Source organism: Aspergillus novofumigatus (genome assembly GCF_002847465.1).
Source record: "Aspergillus novofumigatus IBT 16806 chromosome Unknown P174scaffold_5, whole genome shotgun sequence".
In the NCBI taxonomy this organism is placed as follows: domain Eukaryota; kingdom Fungi; phylum Ascomycota; class Eurotiomycetes; order Eurotiales; family Aspergillaceae; genus Aspergillus; species Aspergillus novofumigatus.
The window spans coordinates 2,296,177-2,315,765 of NW_020194278.1; the positions used below are offsets into that span (position 1 = coordinate 2,296,177).

Genomic DNA, 19,589 nt, shown 5'->3' on the forward strand with positions numbered 1-19,589 from the left:
GGACGTCGGACTGGAGAAAGTCGAACGGTATGAAGAAGAGCTGGCCGCTCTTCTACCCGATCAACCCGAGCCGACTTTTCAGAGACAGCAGAGTCTCGTAGACGGACAGTTTCAATTCAACCCGGAGATAGCCCGTCCAGGCCCAGAGGAACCGCAAGAAGTTGAGCGGACGGAGGATGCCGCCGGTCTCGTTGATGTTCTCCATCTTCTCTTCGAAGACGGTACGAGTGGCATAGCGGGCCAGGATAAGGAATGTGCGTACGGGACCCTGTCGGGTATGTAGATTTTCGTCCAGACTGCGGGCTGAAGGTGGAGAGCAGGCGATATTAGCGGGGATTCCGAGAATAAAACAGAAAGAAGGAAATGAGTGCATTGTGAGCGCGAATCACTTACTCAGATCGTTTGTCTTCAGAATCAAGAGGATGATCCTGGGTACCTGGCCCAGCAACTCAACAAGCTGTTGCAGCATGCCCTCCCCGAGCGCGCCGGAGATGTTCTCCTTTTCGGCAGCTGTTCGTGGAGAAGCGACATCCTTCTTGGCTAGCACCGTGTAATCTCGTCCGGTGATTGCGCTCGCGAACAGGGGAAATTGCTCGTCTGTGATACCTGCTACCTTGCGTGCATACTCGCGCATGCCGCCTTCATCCGCCTCAATCACCGCCAGCCAGAGCTTAGCATAGTTTCGACGTAAGTCGCGTGGGATGTCGCGGTACAGGCCATGGTCGTAGAGGATGATATCGAAGTTGTGACGGCGTCGGTTGGGGTTCTTGCGAAGGGCAATATTGCCGCCGTGGGGATCGCAGTGTAATGGGGCATTGTCTCCGAAGATCATCTCGTTGAAGATATGCGCGAATGCGGCGGAGACTTCGTCACGGTCAATCTGGTTGGAGTCCAAATATTCGAGATCATCCGGGCGATGGCCTGAGAGGAACTCCATAACCAGAATCCGCTTCTGAGCCCACATGACTGATTCGGGTGTTAGCAAAGCCACTGGACTTCTGTTTCGCCATTATAGTCGATGACCAACCTTCCGGAATGACTAACGGAGCATCCGAGTGCTTTTTGAAGTACTCACTAGCCCTCCTAGCATTCTCTGCCTCCATGCGGAAATCCAATTCTTGGGGTAGCGAGAAATCCATTTCATTCGAGAGCCACTCTAGATCATATTCCGGGAAGAATCGTTTCAGCATTGAGAAAGTAAACCGTGTCAATGCCAAGTCCAAAGGCACCCATTCGGCCAATGCAGGATGCTGCACTTTAACCGCAACCTTCTGACCAGTCTCCTTCAGCGTACCAATGTGGACCTGGGCAAGAGACGCGGCGCCAATGGGTAATGGCTCGAAACTCGAAAACAATTCATCGATGCGATGGCCTGTGTCGGTGACGAACATTTCCTCGACGGATTCAATAGACGAGACGGGACACTTGTCTTGAAGAGGGACGAAGGTCGTCGTCCATTCTAACGGAAGAAGATAGCCCATGCTACTGAGATGCTGGCCCAACTTTATAAAGATGGACCCATTCTTCTCGAGAACACGTAGGGTTCGTTCTGCGCAACGCTTGTGACATGCTCGGATAGACACTTGTCGTTCTTCTTCTGTAGGAGTCTCTTGCTTGAGAGTGACTCGGTAACTAGGAGAGCCCTTGTAAGTGACACGCCAATAGTCTGAGATGCAAGAAGCCAGGTCTTACTCGTTGATACAGACAGCCAGAGTCCCCACAACTCGGCCGGTGCGCTGCGCCGCGCGATATAGATGCCGTGCATCGTCTGATAAGGTCACCGCTGCAGCGCCCGCGACACCAGCGACGATTGCATACTTTAGTATCCTCCTCCGCGACTGCTGTGAACCTGAATGGTCCGATCTATTGTCCCGAGACTCGACCTCGTCCGGCAAGGTAGTCGTTTTCGTAGAATAGGACGGCGACGACGGACATGTGCGGAATGACGGTCGTGCGTGTGAATGATGCCGAAATGTACCTCCCAATGGACTTTGAGTGACGGCCGGAGATCGCAGAGAAGACGTAGATGAATGATTGCGCTTTGAGAATTGGCTCAAGAAGAACCTATTCGGATTGTATCTGAACACTGCCGCTGGATCAAAATCCGATGCCCGCAATGGGGTGCGGAGCGCCGCTCTCATACCGAACACAATCAGCACCGTGAACTTGACGACCGCAGATCACTTGTAACCTCGAATCCCAAACGTGCACTCCGTTTGTACACGCTCATTTCATTGTATAGAACACAAATTCTGCCAGGAGGAATCTTAGGTGGCGGTTGTCGCCGCGATTCGGGATTTTTTTCTCGCCCGCTGTCGGCCCGAAGCATATTACACGTGACCTGTAAGTGCAGATATGGAAGACTGAGCATCACAGGCTGTTCTTAGATCAAATCTTTCTTAGTCCAGCGAACTTGGAGGAATAGCATAACTTTTTCAAGATCTCATACACCATTCGTAGTGTCCTGGGGATCTTGTACAGATTGTCCCTCTGCACATCGTAAGGCACTTGGTATGGCATTGCAGCAAACCTACCACACGAATTAAAACATCATAAGATACCCAGGTATACGGACCCCAAATGAGAGAGAAACGCCATTTTTATATTGTTCAACAATTCGACTAACCCCTTTCAAATTACTATACATAGAAATGCGCCAAGGAAGACAATGATAACTTAATGTTAGCTCTTTGCAGACCAGGTAGAACACGAAGAATCTTCAGGGACGCCCATACGATGCAATGCATTTGGATGGAAGGTTGTGGAAATCTACAGGCACTCAATTGAGAGCTAAAAGGCCAAGCGGCGTCGAAGCAAAGGGGACAGAGGTAGAAGAAGGGAAAGCGAGTGCAGAACATGCCAAAGTCACCAGTCACCATCAGCATGTGTTTGACGCCGGCGTCGCGGGAGGATGGAGGGTCGACGTGACAATGAGCTCTGCGACCTGCTGTCTTCCTCAGGTAGAAGTTCGACGTGGGACAGCCTATTGCTAGACATACCACGCGGTAGCCGATTTCTGGAAGCGCTTGAGGCATTGGAGCCCTTGATTGCACCTACGGCAAGAGCGGGACTTGCACCATCTCTACTAGCAGGCCGCAGCGCCAGCGCTGACCCACTGAGAGCATTTCGCGGGTGCCTTTGGACCTCGCGCCCATCGAAGTAGCTTTTCGACTGACTCGTGCGAGGCATCGAAGGAGTACTCGGAGCAGACTGGTTTGTCAAAAGACCGGGCGGAGTAGTAGCTGTACTTCCTCTCCTCACACCTGGCCTGCGCTTCCCTAATCCATAGGATTCGCTTCTCTCATTAGCCTGAATGAGTTTTCCAGCCATGTCCCGAACGAGGATAGCCGGATCATGCTCCAGTTCTCTGATTGCTTCAAGAAGGCCATACTCTGCCAGAAGACCACCTTGGTCTTCGCTGGCCTCACAGATACTGGATATGATTCGCAGAAGGTTCAAGCGAACAGCAGCTTTGTTGTGATGCAATTTTTGCCTGATCCGGACAAACATGTCTTCCCGGGCGAATGTCAGTGCGATGGGAGGGCTCAGCCTAAGGAGCTTTTGAAGCGGTTCGAGGAGATTCTCAAAAGCATTAGCCTTCGAGACTGTTAAGCATCTGATAATGGACTCTGTGAATGATGGCTGATCAGGGTGGTAACTGAGTAAGTGCTCCTCGACCTTTGCCGTTTCTTCCTGTAGCCTACGGAGATCAGTTTAAGCCACGTCTGCCGAAAGGCACAATGAGCTTACCAGGTAAAAATGGCATCCAAGGCAGTCACCTGCCAGTAAGGGTCGGAAAGCAGGGATATATAGAAAGGCAATCCTCTATTGCGCCATAGCTCACGACGGCCCACTTTTCCGGAATGTGCCATGTCGCAGAGGATTGGTAAAGCGAATTCCTTTAAGGGTCGCTCAGTCTTAACAATCTTTTGGAGCAGCGGCACGATACCGTTCAATGCAGCGTCCTCTTGCCGGGACTTATTTAGACGACACATGTTGTAGATTGTATTCAGGATCTGGTTGGAGACTTCTCGGAAGTGTGGCCGTTTGATGGTTGACCGCAAGAGATCAGTCAGCACGTCAATGGCGTTTGAGTTCTGCAGAGAGTCAAGTGTAGTTGACAGCATGGACAAGTTCTTGATAAACTTCAACATGGTTATTTGATGAGCAGGAGTCATGCGCTTCAATTCCTTCAGCACCCCTAAGTATTTGGAGTCAGAAAGCTATGACCTCGCGGGGCAAGTATCCAAACTTACTGTGCAAAACAGTTCGTTCGGCAACCATCTCCTTCACATGATTTTCAGCCTGAGAGAAGACGAAGAAGATGCTGGCAATGCGCCCCTCGACTATTTCGGCGAGTTCTCCACCTTCGTCCAATACTCGGCTCAATACGAGTGAAAGGGGTCTAGGACCGAACTGCGAGACAGGATTCTGCAGAAATCATTCTTTGGCGTTGATCCCTTGCCAGTGTCAGATGTTGACTGCATAGAGTCTGTGATGAACTGGACTTACTTGCAGCTCAAAGACGCTCCAAATTCCATTGACGCCTATAAGGACCAGATCTCGTTCATCCTCGTAATCGTCTTCCAAAAATTCCACAAGAACATTCAACCCTCCGGCACTGACAAACATCTGAAGGGTCAGGGTAGAAGTTTGATACATCTGCTGTACAAAAGCAGCTGCCTCCAGTCGGATCTCGCGCGGGTACTTCTTCGAAGCGAATTCATTGATGATTGGGATTCCACCAACGAAACACAAGTTCTCTTGAATCTCGTAATCCTCATAGATAATTGCATTGACAATTTTCAGGAGACATGAGACGACGTCGCGTCGGCGGCACGTATCAAGAATCTCTAGTATCGGTAGCATGCCGTGAGCGCTCATAATGATATTTTTCGTTTCCGGAAGATCACAGAATATCGTCAACAACTGCTCTGAGATATCCTCAAGTACGTCTTCATCTTGAGATGTCTTCAAAGAGCTAACTAACCCTTCGACTTGACCACGGAGCCTAGCATACTTATCGCGCGCAATGTTGGCTTCCAAGTCCATTTCATCGAGCCCTTCCTCTAACTGGGCGAATGGATCATCTTCGTCGTCTTGGTCTCCGAGCCAAGAATTGTTTGAGTGTCGTGAATTGAGCATCAAGGTGCTTCTATCCGAGCTACCATCGCTGTCCGGCCTGTCTAGGGCCACCTCCTCAGCCCCCAAGATATCAGAGAAGTCTTCGTCTCTCTCGTTCTCGGCAAATCTGTGAATTTCTACCGCTGATCTATGACGCTTGGTTGAGAGCTGCCTCCGTAATTGGGGTTCCTGCTCGTCATCCTGAGGGTGTGTGTGATATCGGACTATCTCCTTTGACGGGGGAAGGTCTGCTAAATTCGAGGGATATTGATCTTCATCGGTCTCCTGAAACAGGTCAGACAAACAGTCATCAACATTCGGATAAATATTGGCCTCCATGCTTACTTTCACAATGTTGAGTTTTGGGCCCAGAACGTCTTCATCAGTTATTATGAGATCAGAATAATCCTCTACTGAGTTTTCCTTGTAAAATGAGGCTGGACGAGCCTGTCTCGAAGGTGGAACAGGATTCTGCGTCAGAATTGGGACGTTATGTACGAAAGGAGTAGACCTTTTGGGCTCCATCTGGAGCGGCGAATTTTGCGCGAATCCATCGTCCGCGCCGGTCTGCTTGAATGGAAAAGGTCGGATAGTCTGCAGAGGATCCGACTCCCCGCAGTGCAAAGTAGTCCGAAACGAGTCGTTGAAGTCTTCAAAACTATCCTCGGATTTGATAACCGTCCCATCTAGTGAGGCAAATGCCTTGAGCTTCTCAGAGGAAAGCATTCCTCCGAAATTATCATGCGGTCGAAGATGTGGTAGCTGCAGCGCACTAGGAGAAATGGCAGTTGCAAAGTCATCGTCCCAATTATCTTCGGCAGTTGCGTTCGACAACAGGGATTGGTCTTTGGCATTGCTGACAACGGGGCTTGGAAGAGCGTCTTTGGTGGGGGTGTTTCGAGACGGCGGCTGATTGCGCCGAAGGGGACTTGGACTCTGATGATCGTGTCTGAAGGGCTTCCGTAAAGTTCCCGCACCAGGAGATCGCAGAGCCTCGTTCCATTCTTGGACGCTTCTGACCGCTTCTTCATACTCCGTAGACTTCTTCGGCACCACTGAGTCCGATCTACGAGCATTAACGATCCAAGGGTGTTTCAGGAGCTTTCTTGCAGAGACACGAAGATTAGGATCTTTCTGGAAGCATTGCATCAGGAAGTCTTTGACTGCCTAGTATCGTCATTAGAAAGGATGCCTAATCGACAGGGGACAAAGGACTTACCGGAGAGGCGCCTTGTGGAAGAGGAGGATGGTCATCATTAACGATACGGAACAGCGCCGGCATGGGCTGAAGATTGTAGTAGGGAGGTTTTCCTTCAAGCAATTCGATGACCGTACACCCGAGACTCCAGATATCCGAGGCTGTAGTTGCGCCTGAAAGCTCAATCACCTCGGGAGCCATCCAGTACGGCGTACCAACGACGCTCGATTCGCTCAGTCCAGTAGTGCGGCTGGCGACACCGAAGTCTGCAAGTTTGACGAGTCCCTCCTTTGTCGTGAGGATGTTTGCGCCTTTAATATCTCTATGAATGACACCCTGTTCGTGCAGATATAAAAGCCCATGGAGAACTTGCGACATGTATAACCCCACCAGATTTTCGGGAAAGCGACCGAAGTTCTTGGAGATGGAGTGCAAGGAGCCATTCTCACAATACCTACGTTTGTTAGCACGTTCGATATTTATTCGTTCGATGGACAGAGAGACTTACTCCAAGATAATGTTTAAAGTTTCAGCAGACTTCACGAAACCATGGTACTTGACGATATTAGGATGCTGTGGCCATTCAGTCAGCTCCGTGGAACGGCTGTGTTTGTTTGCGCCTGGGTCTCACATCTAGATTCTTCAAAAGGTCGATTTCCAACTGCAATAGCATATATCGTCAGTAACGGCGTCCGTCCCAACAGACCGTCGGATCCAAATACCATACCATTATAACTCGTAATTCGCTTTTCGGGAGGTCGGCCAACTTGATCTGCTTCACAGCAACAGTCTCCCCAGTGTTCCAGTTTAGCGCCCTATACACTGAACCGAATGCGCCTCTACCCAAACAGTCGCCCAATTGCTTCAACGTGCCAGCATTAGCAACTCAAGGCTTGCGTACACGTAACAGGGCCATATACGTACATAATCTTTGAGCTCGGCGACATCTTTCGCAGATGACTTTACCACTCTGCCCTCGCCGGGTTTTTCGTCCCGTTTCGAGGGGCTGGATCCGAATTTGGCGACTCGCGCTTTGGCTGGAGTCCCAGGAGTCCTTGAGGACGGAGGGGGCCCCTCATTCCCCTCACTAGATCTAGAGACCATTGCCGGAGAATTCAGAGGAAGGTACCCCCTTTGTATTGAGTCGCTAGTCTCCGCGGTTGTCTCGGACCAGGTGGTCAGATGGAAAATGATCGATAAAGAAAAGGCAGGAGCCAGGGGTTGGTCGGATCAATCATGTCAGCACGCTCTGCCATGGGAAGAAGACTGTTAGTAAAGTAATATAGCTGGTACAGGGAGAAGAACGTGTCAGAACAAATCCGTTCGTCATCAAAATGGCATGATGAGAAGTTTAAGAAACATACAGGGGCCCTTCTTGCTCTCACGGTCATCGACATGCGCTGAGCATACACACGTCCCTACACATGCACATCAGAGGCCTGCTTCTGAAATGCTAAGTTTATCTTCTTATTAGTTGAACTTATCGTAGAAGAATAAGCTCATGATGGACCAGGAAAGTCATACTTACTGCTGTGTTCGCTGTTGCAGAAAAAGTAAAAAGCAATGTTTTTGAACTTTTGCTTCTCCACAAGGGTCAGCTCCCGTACGGACCATGACGCAGCGACCGGCTCCTTCAGTATCTCCGATCAGCCTTATCAGAGCCGATCTTACGATCTTGACGACCTAACGATATCAGTGGTATCCTGCTCAATCTAATCATCCTTACAAGTGAGGGACTAATCTCCTTTGTCGTTTACATTGTCTTTCCGTGCCCAAAAACGCCTTCGCAATGAAGTCTTCTCGCTCTCTGGGCATGATGATCGACTGGTCTATCTACATGACATGGTACCATTTCAAAATGCTGCTCTAAAAAGGGTATCTCAAATCATTATGCCTCTAATGACCCCGGTATATTTCCTGCACTTTTGCGCGCTTCACGCAAGAGACGGTGAACGTCTGATACAAGGTACAGGCTCCCTGCAATTACCAAGGGGCAGTCGCCAGCCTCGGTACAAGCCCAGTTGATGGCAGCAAGAACGTCCCCGCCAAATGTACGTACGTCTTGGACACCTGGAATTGATTGAATACAGAGAGCCAATTCTTCTGTATCCGCTGCTTTCACCCATGGCATTCCATCGACAGGACCGAATGCCGTGATGGCGACCTTATCCCCAGATTTGATTATCGAATGGAAGAGCGCGGTCACATCCTTCCCACGCGACGCTGCAATGACCCAAGTGATGTTACCCTGAGGACGCAAATTTTTGTCCACGTACTCTGCCAGAACCTCAGCCGACTGGCTATTGTGCGCACCGTCGAGCAAGACAGGCTCTTTGCGGGCGTTGAGAGGACGGAGGGAGATTTTCTGCAAACGTCCTGGCCACTCTACGTTTTTGAGGGAAGGCAGAAGCATGTCCACTTCGAGCCCTGGGCGAACCTTCGCTAGGGCGAGCCGAAGCGCTGATACCGCACAGCACATATTAGCCCGTTGATGACGCTGTAGATCAAGCTCCCTGAAGATACGGCCCAGAGATGGTGACTGGGAGCATATAGTATCAGGATGCGCGTAGATAGCATCGATCTTCAACTCGTTAACACGATCTCCAAGGGTCCTAATCACTTCCGGAGCGTTGGTGCCGTCCACCACACATGGAACACCAGGCTTCAATATCCCGGCCTTCTCGCGGGTGATTAGTTCTAGCGTATCTCCCAGAAAGGCCTGATGATCCAGCCCAATTTTCGCAATGACCGACACCAATACATCGCTCAGCACATTCGTAGCATCCAAGCGACCGCCCATTCCCACCTCGACCACGCCAACCTCGACGTGTTCATGATTGAAGATCTCAAATGCCGTGGCAGTGAGCAGCTCAAACTCACTTGCCCCTATTCCCAGTGACTGATCCCTTAATCTTACTCTCTCCTCAATCTGGCGAAAAAGGGACTCCTGCACAACGCTCTCACCTATGGTGATGCAGTCCCATCGATCGATGAGATGAGGAGAAGTAAAGCGACCACAGCGTACACCACCCGTAGTCAGCATGTGCGACAAATAGGCACTAATGGAGCCTTTGCCATTGGTTCCAGCTATGTGGATGGCCTTCCATGACAGAGGAGTCTGTTGGAGGAGCCTAGATATGCGGCTAAGACCGAGCTCAATCATTCCTCCGATCGTGTGACGTCTGTAGTTTTATCAGAAACAATCCTCATGATCAAGAACGATTCCGGACTGGTTAGGCAGTCATGGAGGCTGTCAAAGTCGGCTCAGACTCAAAGATTTCAAAATATGGCAAAGAAATTGATATGAAACTGCTCAAGCTCAGTAGTGCAGATCTTTGCAACTTTCCGATCAATTTCGGCTGACTTGAGGTAAGTTAACTTATCGGAGGCCGGTTGACATAATTTGACAGCCGGGCGATAAGGACCTGGTGCCTGAGCCCTGAGGCACCAAGTAATTTTCCCGAAATGAGGGGGCCTTACTCTGTAGCCGCTCAACTTCCCCTAAGGGAAACTCCGCGTGCTCCGTACTGCATTGTACGCACAGTTCTGTGGTTTTCCCAGCGCCACATCCCAGCCTCCTTACGTTCCATAGCCGCAGCCTCAGGCGCGAATATGTTTGCCTCCGCTTCCCTGTTGGAGCAAAACTGAGGTCTTGCCGCTTTCTCCATTAATTAGTCCAAAACTACGGAGGGTCTAACCTTACCCTGTCCTCCGTTGCTGTACAAGGGCAGACCATCATCATTATTCTTGCGCCCCCCTCCGCAAACGTCGCGCTTTTCTTTCTGAAGGATTCGCGACCTCTTGGCCGTGACTTTGTTTCTTAAAGGCAGTTTTGATGGGATTTACCTGAGGTTTTTCTGCTAAATCCGCGTACACTTTCCAGTCATGGGTATCCCGTAAGTTTGACTAGTATTCTGATTTTCAGCGCGCTCTGGGCCTGTCGCCTGCCGGCGCATGGGACAGCCACCCTTACTGATATGCGCGCGCAGAATGTACCGTGAGCCCTCTCCTGAGGCCAGCAAGAGCAAACCCATTAAAGATCCTTCTGCCGCTACGCGTTCTGCAATCCGTCGCCAGGCCACTATTCGTCGCCCGTCGCGTCATAGTACTTCCACCTTACGAGGCGCTTCATTACGTTCACCCTTCCCTCGTGAGATCGCAGACGAGATTGAGCGCGAGGCGCATGGATTACACCATCACATACGGTCTCCTGTCCCGAACACTACCTCCGGTGAAGATCCGTTCGATTTGAGTTCCATGATCAGCGATGCCAACAGGCGCGAGGCTGGTCAACGCTTGCTGCACGAAGCGCTTCGCCATGGACGTCCCGGCCAGCGAATGAGGATTCCGCGCAACACCGTTAATTCAGATTCGTATCGCCGCCCTTCACCAGCGGTTGACTCTGGCCGCCGACAGAGCTCGGAGCATACTGCCGCTTTTACGCCAAGTTTTGCGCCTGCTATTGCATACCACAGAAGACTATCTCCGCCGCCCCAGACGCGCCCAAGCCTTTCATCTTTCCCCCCAGAGGGTTTTGAGGTCGTTGGGTCGACTGTACCGTTGCTAAGGCGAGTCGGTCGGCGGTCTGTCAACGAGGCGAACCGGACGATGCATCGCGACATGACTGTTGATGGTCTCGGTGACCGTCAACGCAGCATGAGCCCAGATGATGACGCTTCGAATGACGCGTGGGAAACCCTTTTGACTACAATTACGCCCGATGACAATCTTCCTAGCGCCGATTCTTCCTTTGCTTCAGCGTCGGCATCCGGGCTGAATGCATCAGGGAGCGCGGGGTCAAGAAATCCAGGAAGCTCTTCTCAGACACTTCCTAGCTCCCTCGATTCAAGTACAGCAACGGTGCGGATGGTGCTGGATCCGTACCCAGAATATATCAATCCATGTGACTATCCTAGTTCCACAGATTCCGATTCTGCATCGGAAGGAGATTTTAATCAGCTCTCTTTGTGGCGGCGCTCCCGTCGCCGAGTGCACCAAATGGGTACTTCCAGACGCTCAGATGACTTGCACTCAACAATGAGTAGCCATCCTCCTATTCCCACAATCTCATTCGCCTTTTCCAACTCTTCTACCGATCCAGAACTGCAGCAGATGCAAGCGATATTGGATCGGCTTGCTCGTAGGGAAGTCATACCTGATGACTGGTGGGCAGCAGCCGGACTGTCTCCCACCATTGGCCATAGGCTTGGCACAAACAACGGTTCCAATGACACCGAAACTATGGATGCGTCGGCTAGACCGTTATGAAAATGCTTATCTGATCTTTTGACCTGTGATATGATTATTCCTTGGTTCTCAATCAGGGGCAATTGTTCGGAGTGTTTCCGGTCTCAGCGAGAAGGATGATGGGCGTTCCTGGGTTTCCGAAGCTGGTTTTACTTTCAATAGCTCGAGTGAGCGGAGCTCTTTGCTTTGGGTGTTGCTTGATAGTCCTATAAATCGTGTCAGAATATCTGTGCACATATGCCCCAGTTGTTGCTGGTTAGCTGTTTAAAAACAAAGAACAGTGATTTGCCCAACCAAAACCGAGTGTCGTCTAGATTAGCGACTGCGTATTCTCTGAAATCAAACTGGGACTCTAAAAGACGTGCATGGCTAGTTCTCATGTTCGTTTGAAGTTGAAGATCGGTCATTAGCATACTTGAAGCTCATAAATTTGAATACCTATCAGTGATCATAATGTGCAACCCTAATTGAATTCAAACAGGGAAATAGCTCATTCACTTAGTCTTCATCACTGTAGGCAACTCGACCAGCAATGATGTTTGTAGAAAGCCGCCGAGTCCTCTTGTGACGTAGCTGGGGTTTCCGCTGCTGCGAAGAGAAGACCCCACTCCAATGACCGAGCCCCGCCAATTGCGTTATATTTATTTCAATCATTAGCTTCCCCAAGCTGCGATAAATTGTTATTTTGACGTATCTATGCATTTGTGTCGTGTTAGAACCTACCATAGAAGCACCTCTTGAGAGCAGTCGCATACTATAGATTGCATTTTCCGATACCCGAGATACAGGGAGCTTTCACCTTGCCGTCTTCTTTGTTGAAGTTCTCTCTGTTGATCTCGAGGTCGCATCTAATTTGCATCGATCCTCGACCTTTCGCAGCATGGAGGAGCAAGTAGACAGGCTAGTGGATAAAGTATGGAGTGAGTCTACTCAGCTGCATCTGATATTTGATCGCCCATACATCTCCAATGTCATATGCCAAATGTTAATAAGCTCTGCAACATGTAACTAACTACCTTTGTCTCAGAGAAGTTCCATTCTTTACCGGAAAACGCTCGCTTGATGATTGCTATTAGTGGCATTCCAGGTTCTGGGAAGACAGGACTCGCCAGCATTATGGCCAATCGCATCAACCAGCTCTACTCAGAACAATATGCAAATCAGCCGTCCATAGCGGCGGACATCCCTATGGATGGCTATCACCTCACACGAGCACAACTGGCTCAAATGCCGGATCCAAACTACGCTGCTGCGCGACGTGGTGCGGCTTTCACCTTTGATGGCGAGAAGTTTCTGAGGCTAGTTCAGGCACTGAGGGAGCCAATAACATCGAAGACGGGCATATTGTACGCTCCAAGCTTCGATCATGCGGTCAAGGATCCGGTTGATGACGATATACCCATTGCTCCCACGAGCAGGATAATATTCTTCGAGGGAAACTACCTCAGTTTGAACAAGGAGCCGTGGAGCTCTGCAGCAAAGCTCATGGACGAGCTATGGTTCGTTGATGTCGATTTTGAGACTGCCCGGAAGAGGCTGGTCCGGCGACATGTTCAAGCGGGGATCGCGAAGGATGAAGCTGAGGCGGACAAACGGGCGATAGAGAACGATCTCGTCAACGGACGGGAGATTGTGGATAACAGGATGGATGTTCAAGAGATTATTACCAGTTACTATGATACCCGGTGGGATAGGTGATTGCCCTATCGTTCTCGATGGATGGTCATGTTTCGTTTTGGGCTTTTCGACCATATACAACCACCACTTGATGACTTCTTTACGGCCTCTGGGTCTGTCAATTTGCATTATGACTTACGTGCTGAGAACCAGAACTACTTGTTTAGGCCTGCCTCCTAAAGAATATGGAAGCAAGTTATGCTCACCACCCCAGATAGCAAATCGGCACAAAACATGTAGGCAACCTCCACTGCATCAGGAAGGGAGACTAGGTAGGTAAGGTATAGAATATATTACATAAGCTTAACACCCCCAGATACTCCACCAGACCACATCCAGCATTAGTGCCGTATGGTAAGATTGGTCTTGGGCAACAAATTACCTACGGTACCAAGGTTGCTCAGGGACTACCTAAGGTAGTGATCGGCAGGGTCATAACTGTTTTGAGACGCAAGGCGCTCCGCGAAGGTCGTTTGCCCCCTAAGATTCCCGCTTTGCTTCTCCAACTGATGATGATTCTGCTTTGAGATCTTTATCCGTTCTACTGATTGTTGTCTGTCGCTCTTTACGCAGGCATTCATTTGATTCATACCCTTCAACCTACGCTCTTTTCTATAGAATCATCCAGTCGCTCTTTGTTTACAATATTGTCACTCATTCGCCTTACCATATTTGCTTCTACGACTCTTCACTCCTGATCGATAACCCGTATTGATACCTTTGTCCGAAGTCTCGACGCTCACCATCAAAATGTTCTTCTCGAAGTCTACTTTCATTCTCTCATTCCTGGCACTGGGCAACATTGTCGCTGCTGCGCAGACGCCTGCCTGCCTTCTCTCGGTTGTAGGGTACGCTTGATTCGATTCTTGAAATGTGATATTGGCAAAGGGACCATTAGCTAATACCTCCGACAACAGAGCTGAGAAGAACCCCGCCGACCTCAAGGCTGTGTGTGTCACGAATGGCGATGATGTTCAGAAAAAGATCGCGGACACTTGTGGTGATAGCGAGCAAGCAGCCCTGACGTGGTTCGCTGATACCTGCGATGCTGCAGGCTACAAAGTTGGTATGTTCTCCAAGGCGCATCAAGGCGCATCGCGGGATTTCAGAATGATAAATTGGCCACATCATTAACGGCACATTTCTTAAGATATCAAATCCTCTACGACTACCTCTGAATCTGCTACCGGAACTTCCACTAAGGGCTCGGCATCTAACACCGGTTTCGTCACTGCTACTGCGACTGGCTCTTCTAGCTCTGGGGAGAGCAAGTCCGGAACTTCTAGCTCCAGCGCCGCGTCGACTTCCCAGACCGTCTCAGCTGGCTCGTCTGATCGACAGGTCTCCGCAGCAGCCTTTGCGGCTGTCGTCTTCTTCGGCTTTGCTGCGACCCTGTAGAGATGTGATCCATAAGAAATGTTCATCTGATCGACAGTTGCACTGCGACATTCGTGAATCGTCTTTTTATTGCTTCATTTTTGTTCTGTCCATTCTAGTTCGAGTCATGGATTGACTCTGAACCATCTCATAGAAGAGTACATATATCTGTACAAACAGAGATTATTCCTTGTCCTGCGTAAGACACATTCTGCATGATTTGATGTTTCAGTGATGTATCATCGAAAACGAGTCTTATTTCGTGGGGTCAATAAGGGAGCCTCTCAGGGACAAATAAACAAGCAAATGAAGCAATCCCTCCAGATCACGTGACTGCGCTTCTGCGCGTTCCCGGCCCACCGTAGTTCTGACAAATCTGGGATTGATTACAAAGGATGCAGTATCTTCAAGGGGACACCATTTAGTCCAAACACGAAAATTCGCGTCAATACTCACGAGGGTACGCGTTCGCCCTGGCGACATATCAAATACCTCTGCCCCTCCGACTTCTTTCCCTCTCATGTCTTCCTTTGATCCCTTTACTCAACATCTTTCTCTTAGATTACGACCCCTTCATTCATTTCTTCATCCTTTAGATTCAACAGTTAGCATTTGAGTACCTTCCTCACCTCCTGATATAACATTATACCCCGTTGCACATTTGTTCCTTCATCACCCTCGACCTCGAGTCCTCTAATATCAGTCACAATGTTTGTCTATAAGAGAGGTAAGGATTGGATGATCCAGATTCATAGTCTTTCTTTAGCCTAGTTGGCGACAAGAAGTCTTCGACTCTTCGGGGCGGACTGGTTTCTTGCCACTGGACATCGGACTCTTGCTGACTTGCGAAATCTTTAGACGGACGCAAAGAACGCGTACAGTTCGACAAGATCACTGCACGTGTATCAAGACTGTGCTATGGTCTTGATCCCGAACATGTTGATGCTGCTGCTATCACGCAGAAGGTCATCTCTGGTGTCTACCAGGGTGTCACCACTGTTGAGCTGGATAACTTGGTATGGCTCATAACCATTCAAATGATGGAAGACAGTTGCTTACCTGTCATTCCTTTTACAGGCTGCCGAGACTGCTGCGTACATGACCGTCACTCACCCTGATTATGCCATCCTAGCTGCCCGTATAGCCGTTTCCAACCTCCACAAGCAAACCAAGAAACAGTTCTCGCTGGTCATCTCTGATCTCTACCACTATGTCAACCCCAAGAACAAGCAACCCGCGCCAATGATCTCGAAAGAGACGTATGAAATTGTCATGAAACATGCTGATGAGCTCAACTCTGCTATTGTATACGATCGTGACTTCAACTACAACTTTTTCGGCTTCAAGACACTTGAGCGGTCCTACCTGCTACGAATCAACGGCAAGATTGCTGAGCGTCCCCAGCACTTGTTGATGCGTGTTGCCGTTGGCATTCACGGTAACAATATCGAGAAGGCCATTGAGACCTACCATCTCATGTCTCAGAAATACTTCACTCATGCTTCTCCTACCCTGTTCAATGCTGGTACTCCCCAGCCCCAGCTGGCGTCTTGCTTCCTCGTTGATATGAAGGAGGATAGCATTGAGGGTATCTACGACACCCTCAAGACTTGTGCCATGATCTCGAAGACCGCCGGTGGTATCGGTCTTAATGTTCACCGCATCCGAGCCACAGGCTCCTACATTGGTGGCACCAACGGTTCTTCTAACGGTATTGTTCCTATGCTTCGCGTGTTCAACAACACTGCCAGATACGTCGACCAGGGAGGAAACAAGCGCCCTGGCGCTTTTGCTATTTACCTCGAGCCTTGGCACGCCGATGTCTTTGAGTTCTTGGATCTTCGCAAGAACCACGGTAAGGAGGAAGTCAGAGCCCGTGATCTGTTCTACGCTCTGTGGACCCCTGATCTGTTCATGAAGCGAGTTGAGTCCAACGGTGACTGGACTCTGTTCTGTCCCAATGAAGCCCCTGGGCTGGCGGATGTTTATGGCGACGAGTTTGATGCTCTTTATGAACAGTGAGTTTGCGCCGTGGCCACCAGTCATTTGGGTATGTGCTGATTGTGAAATAGGTACGAGAAAGAAGGCCGTGGCCGTAAGACCATCAAGGCCCAGAAGCTTTGGTATGCTATCCTTGAGGCTCAGACCGAGACTGGCAACCCCTTTATGCTTTACAAGGATGCCTGCAACAAGAAGAGCAACCAGAAGAACCTGGGAACTATTCGCAGCTCCAATCTTTGCACGGAGATCATTGAGTACAGTGCTCCTGACGAAGTTGCTGTCTGCAACCTGGCTTCTCTCGCGCTTCCTACCTTCGTCGACGCGGCCCGTGGAGAGTATGACTTCGGCAAGCTGCACGAGGTTGTACGGGTCTTGGTTCGCAACTTGAACAAGATTATTGACGTGAACTACTACCCTGTTCCCGAGGCCAAGAAGAGCAACATGCGGCATCGCCCCATTGCTCTTGGTGTCAATGGTTTGGCCGATGCCTTCCTTGCCCTGCGTCTGCCATTCGACTCTGCCGAGGCTAGACAGCTAAACATCCAGATCTTTGAGACCATCTATCACGGTGCTTTGACTGCTTCGTGTGAGCTGGCCAAGGAGTTTGGTCCTTACGAGACTTACGAGGGCTCCCCCGTTTCTCAGGGTATCCTCCAGTATGACATGTGGGACAGAACCCCCACGGACCTCTGGGACTGGGATTCTCTGAAGGCCAAGATTGCCCAGCACGGTGTGCGCAACAGTTTGTTGGTGGCACCAATGCCCACTGCAAGCACCAGCCAGATTCTGGGCTTCAATGAATGTTTCGAGCCCTACACCTCGAACATCTACTCCCGCCGTGTTCTTGCGGGTGAGTTCCAGGTCGTCAACCCCTGGCTTCTCAAGGATCTTGTTGACCTTGGTCTGTGGTCGGACAACATGAAGAACCGTATCATCGCAGATGGTGGTTCCGTTCAGAACATTCCCAACATTCCCGCCGACATCAAGGCTCTCTACAAGACCGTGTGGGAAATCTCCCAGCGTACCATCCTGCAGATGGCCGCCGACCGTGGTGCTTTCATTGACCAGTCTCAGTCTCTCAACATTCACCTGAAGGAGCCTACTATGGGCAAGCTCACCAGTATGCACTTTGCTGGGTGGAAGATGGGTCTGAAGACTGGCATGTACTACCTGCGTACCATGGCTGCCTCCGCTCCCATCCAGTTTACTGTTGATCAGGAGCAACTCAAGGTTGCCGATACCAACGTTGCTCGGGCCAACGCTGCCTACAAGAAGAGAGCCGCTGGGTCCGTCTCTACCACATACTCTGCTGTTCCTCGTACAACGAGCGCTCCGCTCAATGGTCACAGCGAGGACGGCAGCCCGCGAGCTCTTGCCGCCGATGTCACCGCAGATGATGAAACCGTGGTGAATGGCTCCCAGGAGGAAGACGATGAGCGGGAGAGCGGCGAGCGTGAGAGCGACATTTACTCTCAAAAGGTCCTTCAGTGCAGCATCGAGAACAAGGAGGCTTGTCTGATGTGCCAAGGCTAGTCGGGGTGGTTTATGGTAATTGATTGCAGGCGCTTGAGGCGCTTCTTATTTGGTACAGTTTCTGATGTATTTATATTATGAGCTTGATGGACTTTTCTTATGTTCGCTCTTCCCTGGCAATACTGGCAACTTTTCATGTTACTCTTCATATGCTGTTTGTTTGGAGGAAAAAGGGTTTTCGTGTACTTAGATCCTGACTGGCCGACTGTTACGGTGCAGTATGTTGTCGTGTCTTGACTCGGATGAATAGGAATGAATTTTTTCCAAGTCCATGACATACTCTTTCCTCTTTTGTCCTCATATTCTTAAGTAATGATGTGTCAATAGATGGAGTGGGTCAACAACGATGGGATGCTCGGAATATGAAGTGGAAGGATTTTGCATCCAATCGTGCAAATAGCCACTGAGGGCAGACTGGAACTACCGAGTACGGATCAAGCGAGTGGCTCCTAGGGAATTAGTACCTCAGTACTCCGTAATCCAGCCAGAAATCTACATACTCAGACAATGCTGATGGATCACAAATCCTGAAGCTTGGTCGATTTAATTAAGAGCTGCAGGGACGAGTGTCCAGACTCGACGCTAGACCGTCTAGATTTTTCTGCCATAAACGGCCCGGAGGTCAAGGCTCGGGAATCTGGCCAGTCCAGTTGGTTAACAGTTGCCACAGACAGACAGGACAGATCCGGTGGAGAGTCGTTCTCTTTTCTTTGATGAGGGGCAACATGACTGGGATATCGTCACTCTCGGGATCTGTAGGGTGTAGAGTTGCTACAAAGAGACACACAGACACACACAACCCCCCTGCCCCTCTCCACCTCCTCTTAAGGGAAAAAAATTTAGAAAATAAAAAATTCAAGAATTACATACTGAACGAGCGTGGAATAATCATTAATCTGAGTCGAGACTTGTGAGAATCAAACCATTTCTTCCTCTTTGTCAAGGGTAGTCTGCCTATCAACAGTCCCGGTCAAAGTCCGACAGTCCCGCCAGGGGGACTGAATAGCCTTATTGGACAGTTGTGTTGTCAAAGTCCTGATTCCAGAGCCCGGATGCCACCGGTCGAAAAAATGTAGTAAGGATGACGATGAGTCTGCGAAATCGAGCCAGTTCATCGGTTACATCCGCAAATCACGCTGGTTGCTGCTGCGTTGTTTTCTCAATTGGCAAGTGGCAGCCAGTGTTGGGCTGGTGTGCCTGGGTGGCGTGCACAGTGTCTCGTACCTGACCAATACTCCCGGGTTGTACAGGGACCACCTAAGAACACATGTCAGACGGTCGAAAAAGTGGCCGGATACGAATCGGATCTTCTTGTCGTTGGTTCTGCTGTTTGCCTCATTACGAGTGGTCGGGTTCGTATCCCTGGGCCCTGGTGGTGGAGATCTGAGACCTCATCTTTTCAGAGATTGACTCGGGTTGTACGGAAAAAGAG

The 19,589-nt window shown here is 50.0% G+C and overlaps 7 protein-coding genes across 7 annotated transcripts; 4 read left to right on the forward strand and 3 right to left on the reverse strand.

Moving 5' to 3' along the window:
• Positions 1 to 52: 52 nt before the first annotated feature.
• P174DRAFT_461576 (ABC1 kinase family protein) lies at positions 53 to 2,141 on the reverse strand (the record flags this gene model as incomplete). The annotated part of the gene is made up of 4 exons (XM_024830019.1): positions 53 to 303; positions 394 to 966; positions 1,028 to 1,632; positions 1,693 to 2,141. The coding sequence occupies 4 exons, from the start codon at positions 2,139 to 2,141 to the stop codon at positions 53 to 55; spliced, it is 1,878 nt and encodes a 625-aa protein (XP_024681730.1).
• A 356-nt stretch (positions 2,142 to 2,497) lies between these two features.
• P174DRAFT_513556 (serine/threonine-protein kinase) lies at positions 2,498 to 7,877 on the reverse strand. Its single transcript, XM_024831991.1, has 13 exons — positions 7,851 to 7,877; positions 7,687 to 7,775; positions 7,247 to 7,571; positions 7,050 to 7,184; positions 6,954 to 6,983; positions 6,831 to 6,895; positions 6,344 to 6,776; positions 5,470 to 6,291; positions 4,513 to 5,409; positions 4,426 to 4,460; positions 4,257 to 4,405; positions 3,751 to 4,201; positions 2,498 to 3,700 (listed from the first exon to the last, which is right to left on the reverse strand). The coding sequence occupies exons 3-13, from the start codon at positions 7,424 to 7,426 to the stop codon at positions 2,866 to 2,868; spliced, it is 4,032 nt and encodes a 1,343-aa protein (XP_024681731.1). The 5' UTR covers positions 7,427 to 7,571; positions 7,687 to 7,775; positions 7,851 to 7,877; the 3' UTR covers positions 2,498 to 2,865.
• Positions 7,878 to 8,077: 200 nt separating this feature from the next.
• Positions 8,078 to 9,677, reverse strand: P174DRAFT_452365 (dihydrofolate synthase). Its single transcript, XM_024829079.1, has one exon. The coding sequence runs from the start codon at positions 9,483 to 9,485 to the stop codon at positions 8,211 to 8,213; it is 1,275 nt and encodes a 424-aa protein (XP_024681732.1). The 5' UTR covers positions 9,486 to 9,677; the 3' UTR covers positions 8,078 to 8,210.
• A 330-nt stretch (positions 9,678 to 10,007) lies between these two features.
• On the forward strand, positions 10,008 to 11,860 carry P174DRAFT_409144 (uncharacterized protein). Its single transcript, XM_024824197.1, has 2 exons — positions 10,008 to 10,218; positions 10,312 to 11,860. Exons 1-2 carry the CDS (start codon positions 10,208 to 10,210, stop codon positions 11,588 to 11,590), a joined length of 1,290 nt encoding a protein of 429 aa, XP_024681733.1. The 5' UTR covers positions 10,008 to 10,207; the 3' UTR covers positions 11,591 to 11,860.
• A 388-nt stretch (positions 11,861 to 12,248) lies between these two features.
• Positions 12,249 to 13,457, forward strand: P174DRAFT_409146 (kinase-related protein). The gene is made up of 2 exons (XM_024824198.1): positions 12,249 to 12,489; positions 12,597 to 13,457. Exons 1-2 carry the CDS (start codon positions 12,450 to 12,452, stop codon positions 13,265 to 13,267), a joined length of 711 nt encoding a protein of 236 aa, XP_024681734.1. The 5' UTR covers positions 12,249 to 12,449; the 3' UTR covers positions 13,268 to 13,457.
• A 369-nt stretch (positions 13,458 to 13,826) lies between these two features.
• On the forward strand, positions 13,827 to 14,819 carry P174DRAFT_442997 (putative GPI anchored cell wall protein). Its single transcript, XM_024827714.1, has 3 exons — positions 13,827 to 14,094; positions 14,164 to 14,312; positions 14,397 to 14,819. The coding sequence occupies exons 1-3, from the start codon at positions 13,997 to 13,999 to the stop codon at positions 14,642 to 14,644; spliced, it is 495 nt and encodes a 164-aa protein (XP_024681735.1). The 5' UTR covers positions 13,827 to 13,996; the 3' UTR covers positions 14,645 to 14,819.
• A 255-nt stretch (positions 14,820 to 15,074) lies between these two features.
• Positions 15,075 to 18,430, forward strand: P174DRAFT_505153 (ribonucleotide-diphosphate reductase subunit RNR1). The gene is made up of 4 exons (XM_024831248.1): positions 15,075 to 15,350; positions 15,482 to 15,639; positions 15,701 to 16,641; positions 16,696 to 18,430. The coding sequence occupies exons 1-4, from the start codon at positions 15,332 to 15,334 to the stop codon at positions 18,155 to 18,157; spliced, it is 2,580 nt and encodes an 859-aa protein (XP_024681736.1). The 5' UTR covers positions 15,075 to 15,331; the 3' UTR covers positions 18,158 to 18,430.
• The last annotated feature ends 1,159 nt before the right edge of the window (positions 18,431 to 19,589 follow it).

What these genes read in the sequence shown, in the direction of transcription:
- P174DRAFT_513556 (XM_024831991.1), bottom strand. Translation starts at nt 7,426, where the DNA reads ATGGTCTCTAGATCTAGTGAGGGGAATGAGGGGCCCCCTCCGTCCTCA. An exon ending in TCGCCGAGCTCAAAGATTAT is followed by an intron (nt 7,185 to 7,246) that starts GTACGTATATGG and finishes GGCACGTTGAAG; the next exon opens with CAATTGGGCGACTGTTTGGG. An exon ending in GGAGCGTCTTTGAGCTGCAA is followed by an intron (nt 4,461 to 4,512) that starts GTAAGTCCAGTT and finishes GACACTGGCAAG; the next exon opens with GGATCAACGCCAAAGAATGA.
- P174DRAFT_452365 (XM_024829079.1), bottom strand. Translation starts at nt 9,485, where the DNA reads ATGATTGAGCTCGGTCTTAGCCGCATATCTAGGCTCCTCCAACAGACT.
- P174DRAFT_409146 (XM_024824198.1), top strand. Translation starts at nt 12,450, where the DNA reads ATGGAGGAGCAAGTAGACAGGCTAGTGGATAAAGTATGGA. An exon ending in GCTAGTGGATAAAGTATGGA is followed by an intron (nt 12,490 to 12,596) that starts GTGAGTCTACTC and finishes CCTTTGTCTCAG; the next exon opens with AGAAGTTCCATTCTTTACCG.
- P174DRAFT_442997 (XM_024827714.1), top strand. Translation starts at nt 13,997, where the DNA reads ATGTTCTTCTCGAAGTCTACTTTCATTCTCTCATTCCTGGCACTGGGC. An exon ending in TGCCTTCTCTCGGTTGTAGG is followed by an intron (nt 14,095 to 14,163) that starts GTACGCTTGATT and finishes CTCCGACAACAG; the next exon opens with AGCTGAGAAGAACCCCGCCG. An exon ending in TGCTGCAGGCTACAAAGTTG is followed by an intron (nt 14,313 to 14,396) that starts GTATGTTCTCCA and finishes ACATTTCTTAAG; the next exon opens with ATATCAAATCCTCTACGACT.
- P174DRAFT_505153 (XM_024831248.1), top strand. An exon ending in CTGTTGAGCTGGATAACTTG is followed by an intron (nt 15,640 to 15,700) that starts GTATGGCTCATA and finishes TTCCTTTTACAG; the next exon opens with GCTGCCGAGACTGCTGCGTA. An exon ending in TTTGATGCTCTTTATGAACA is followed by an intron (nt 16,642 to 16,695) that starts GTGAGTTTGCGC and finishes ATTGTGAAATAG; the next exon opens with GTACGAGAAAGAAGGCCGTG.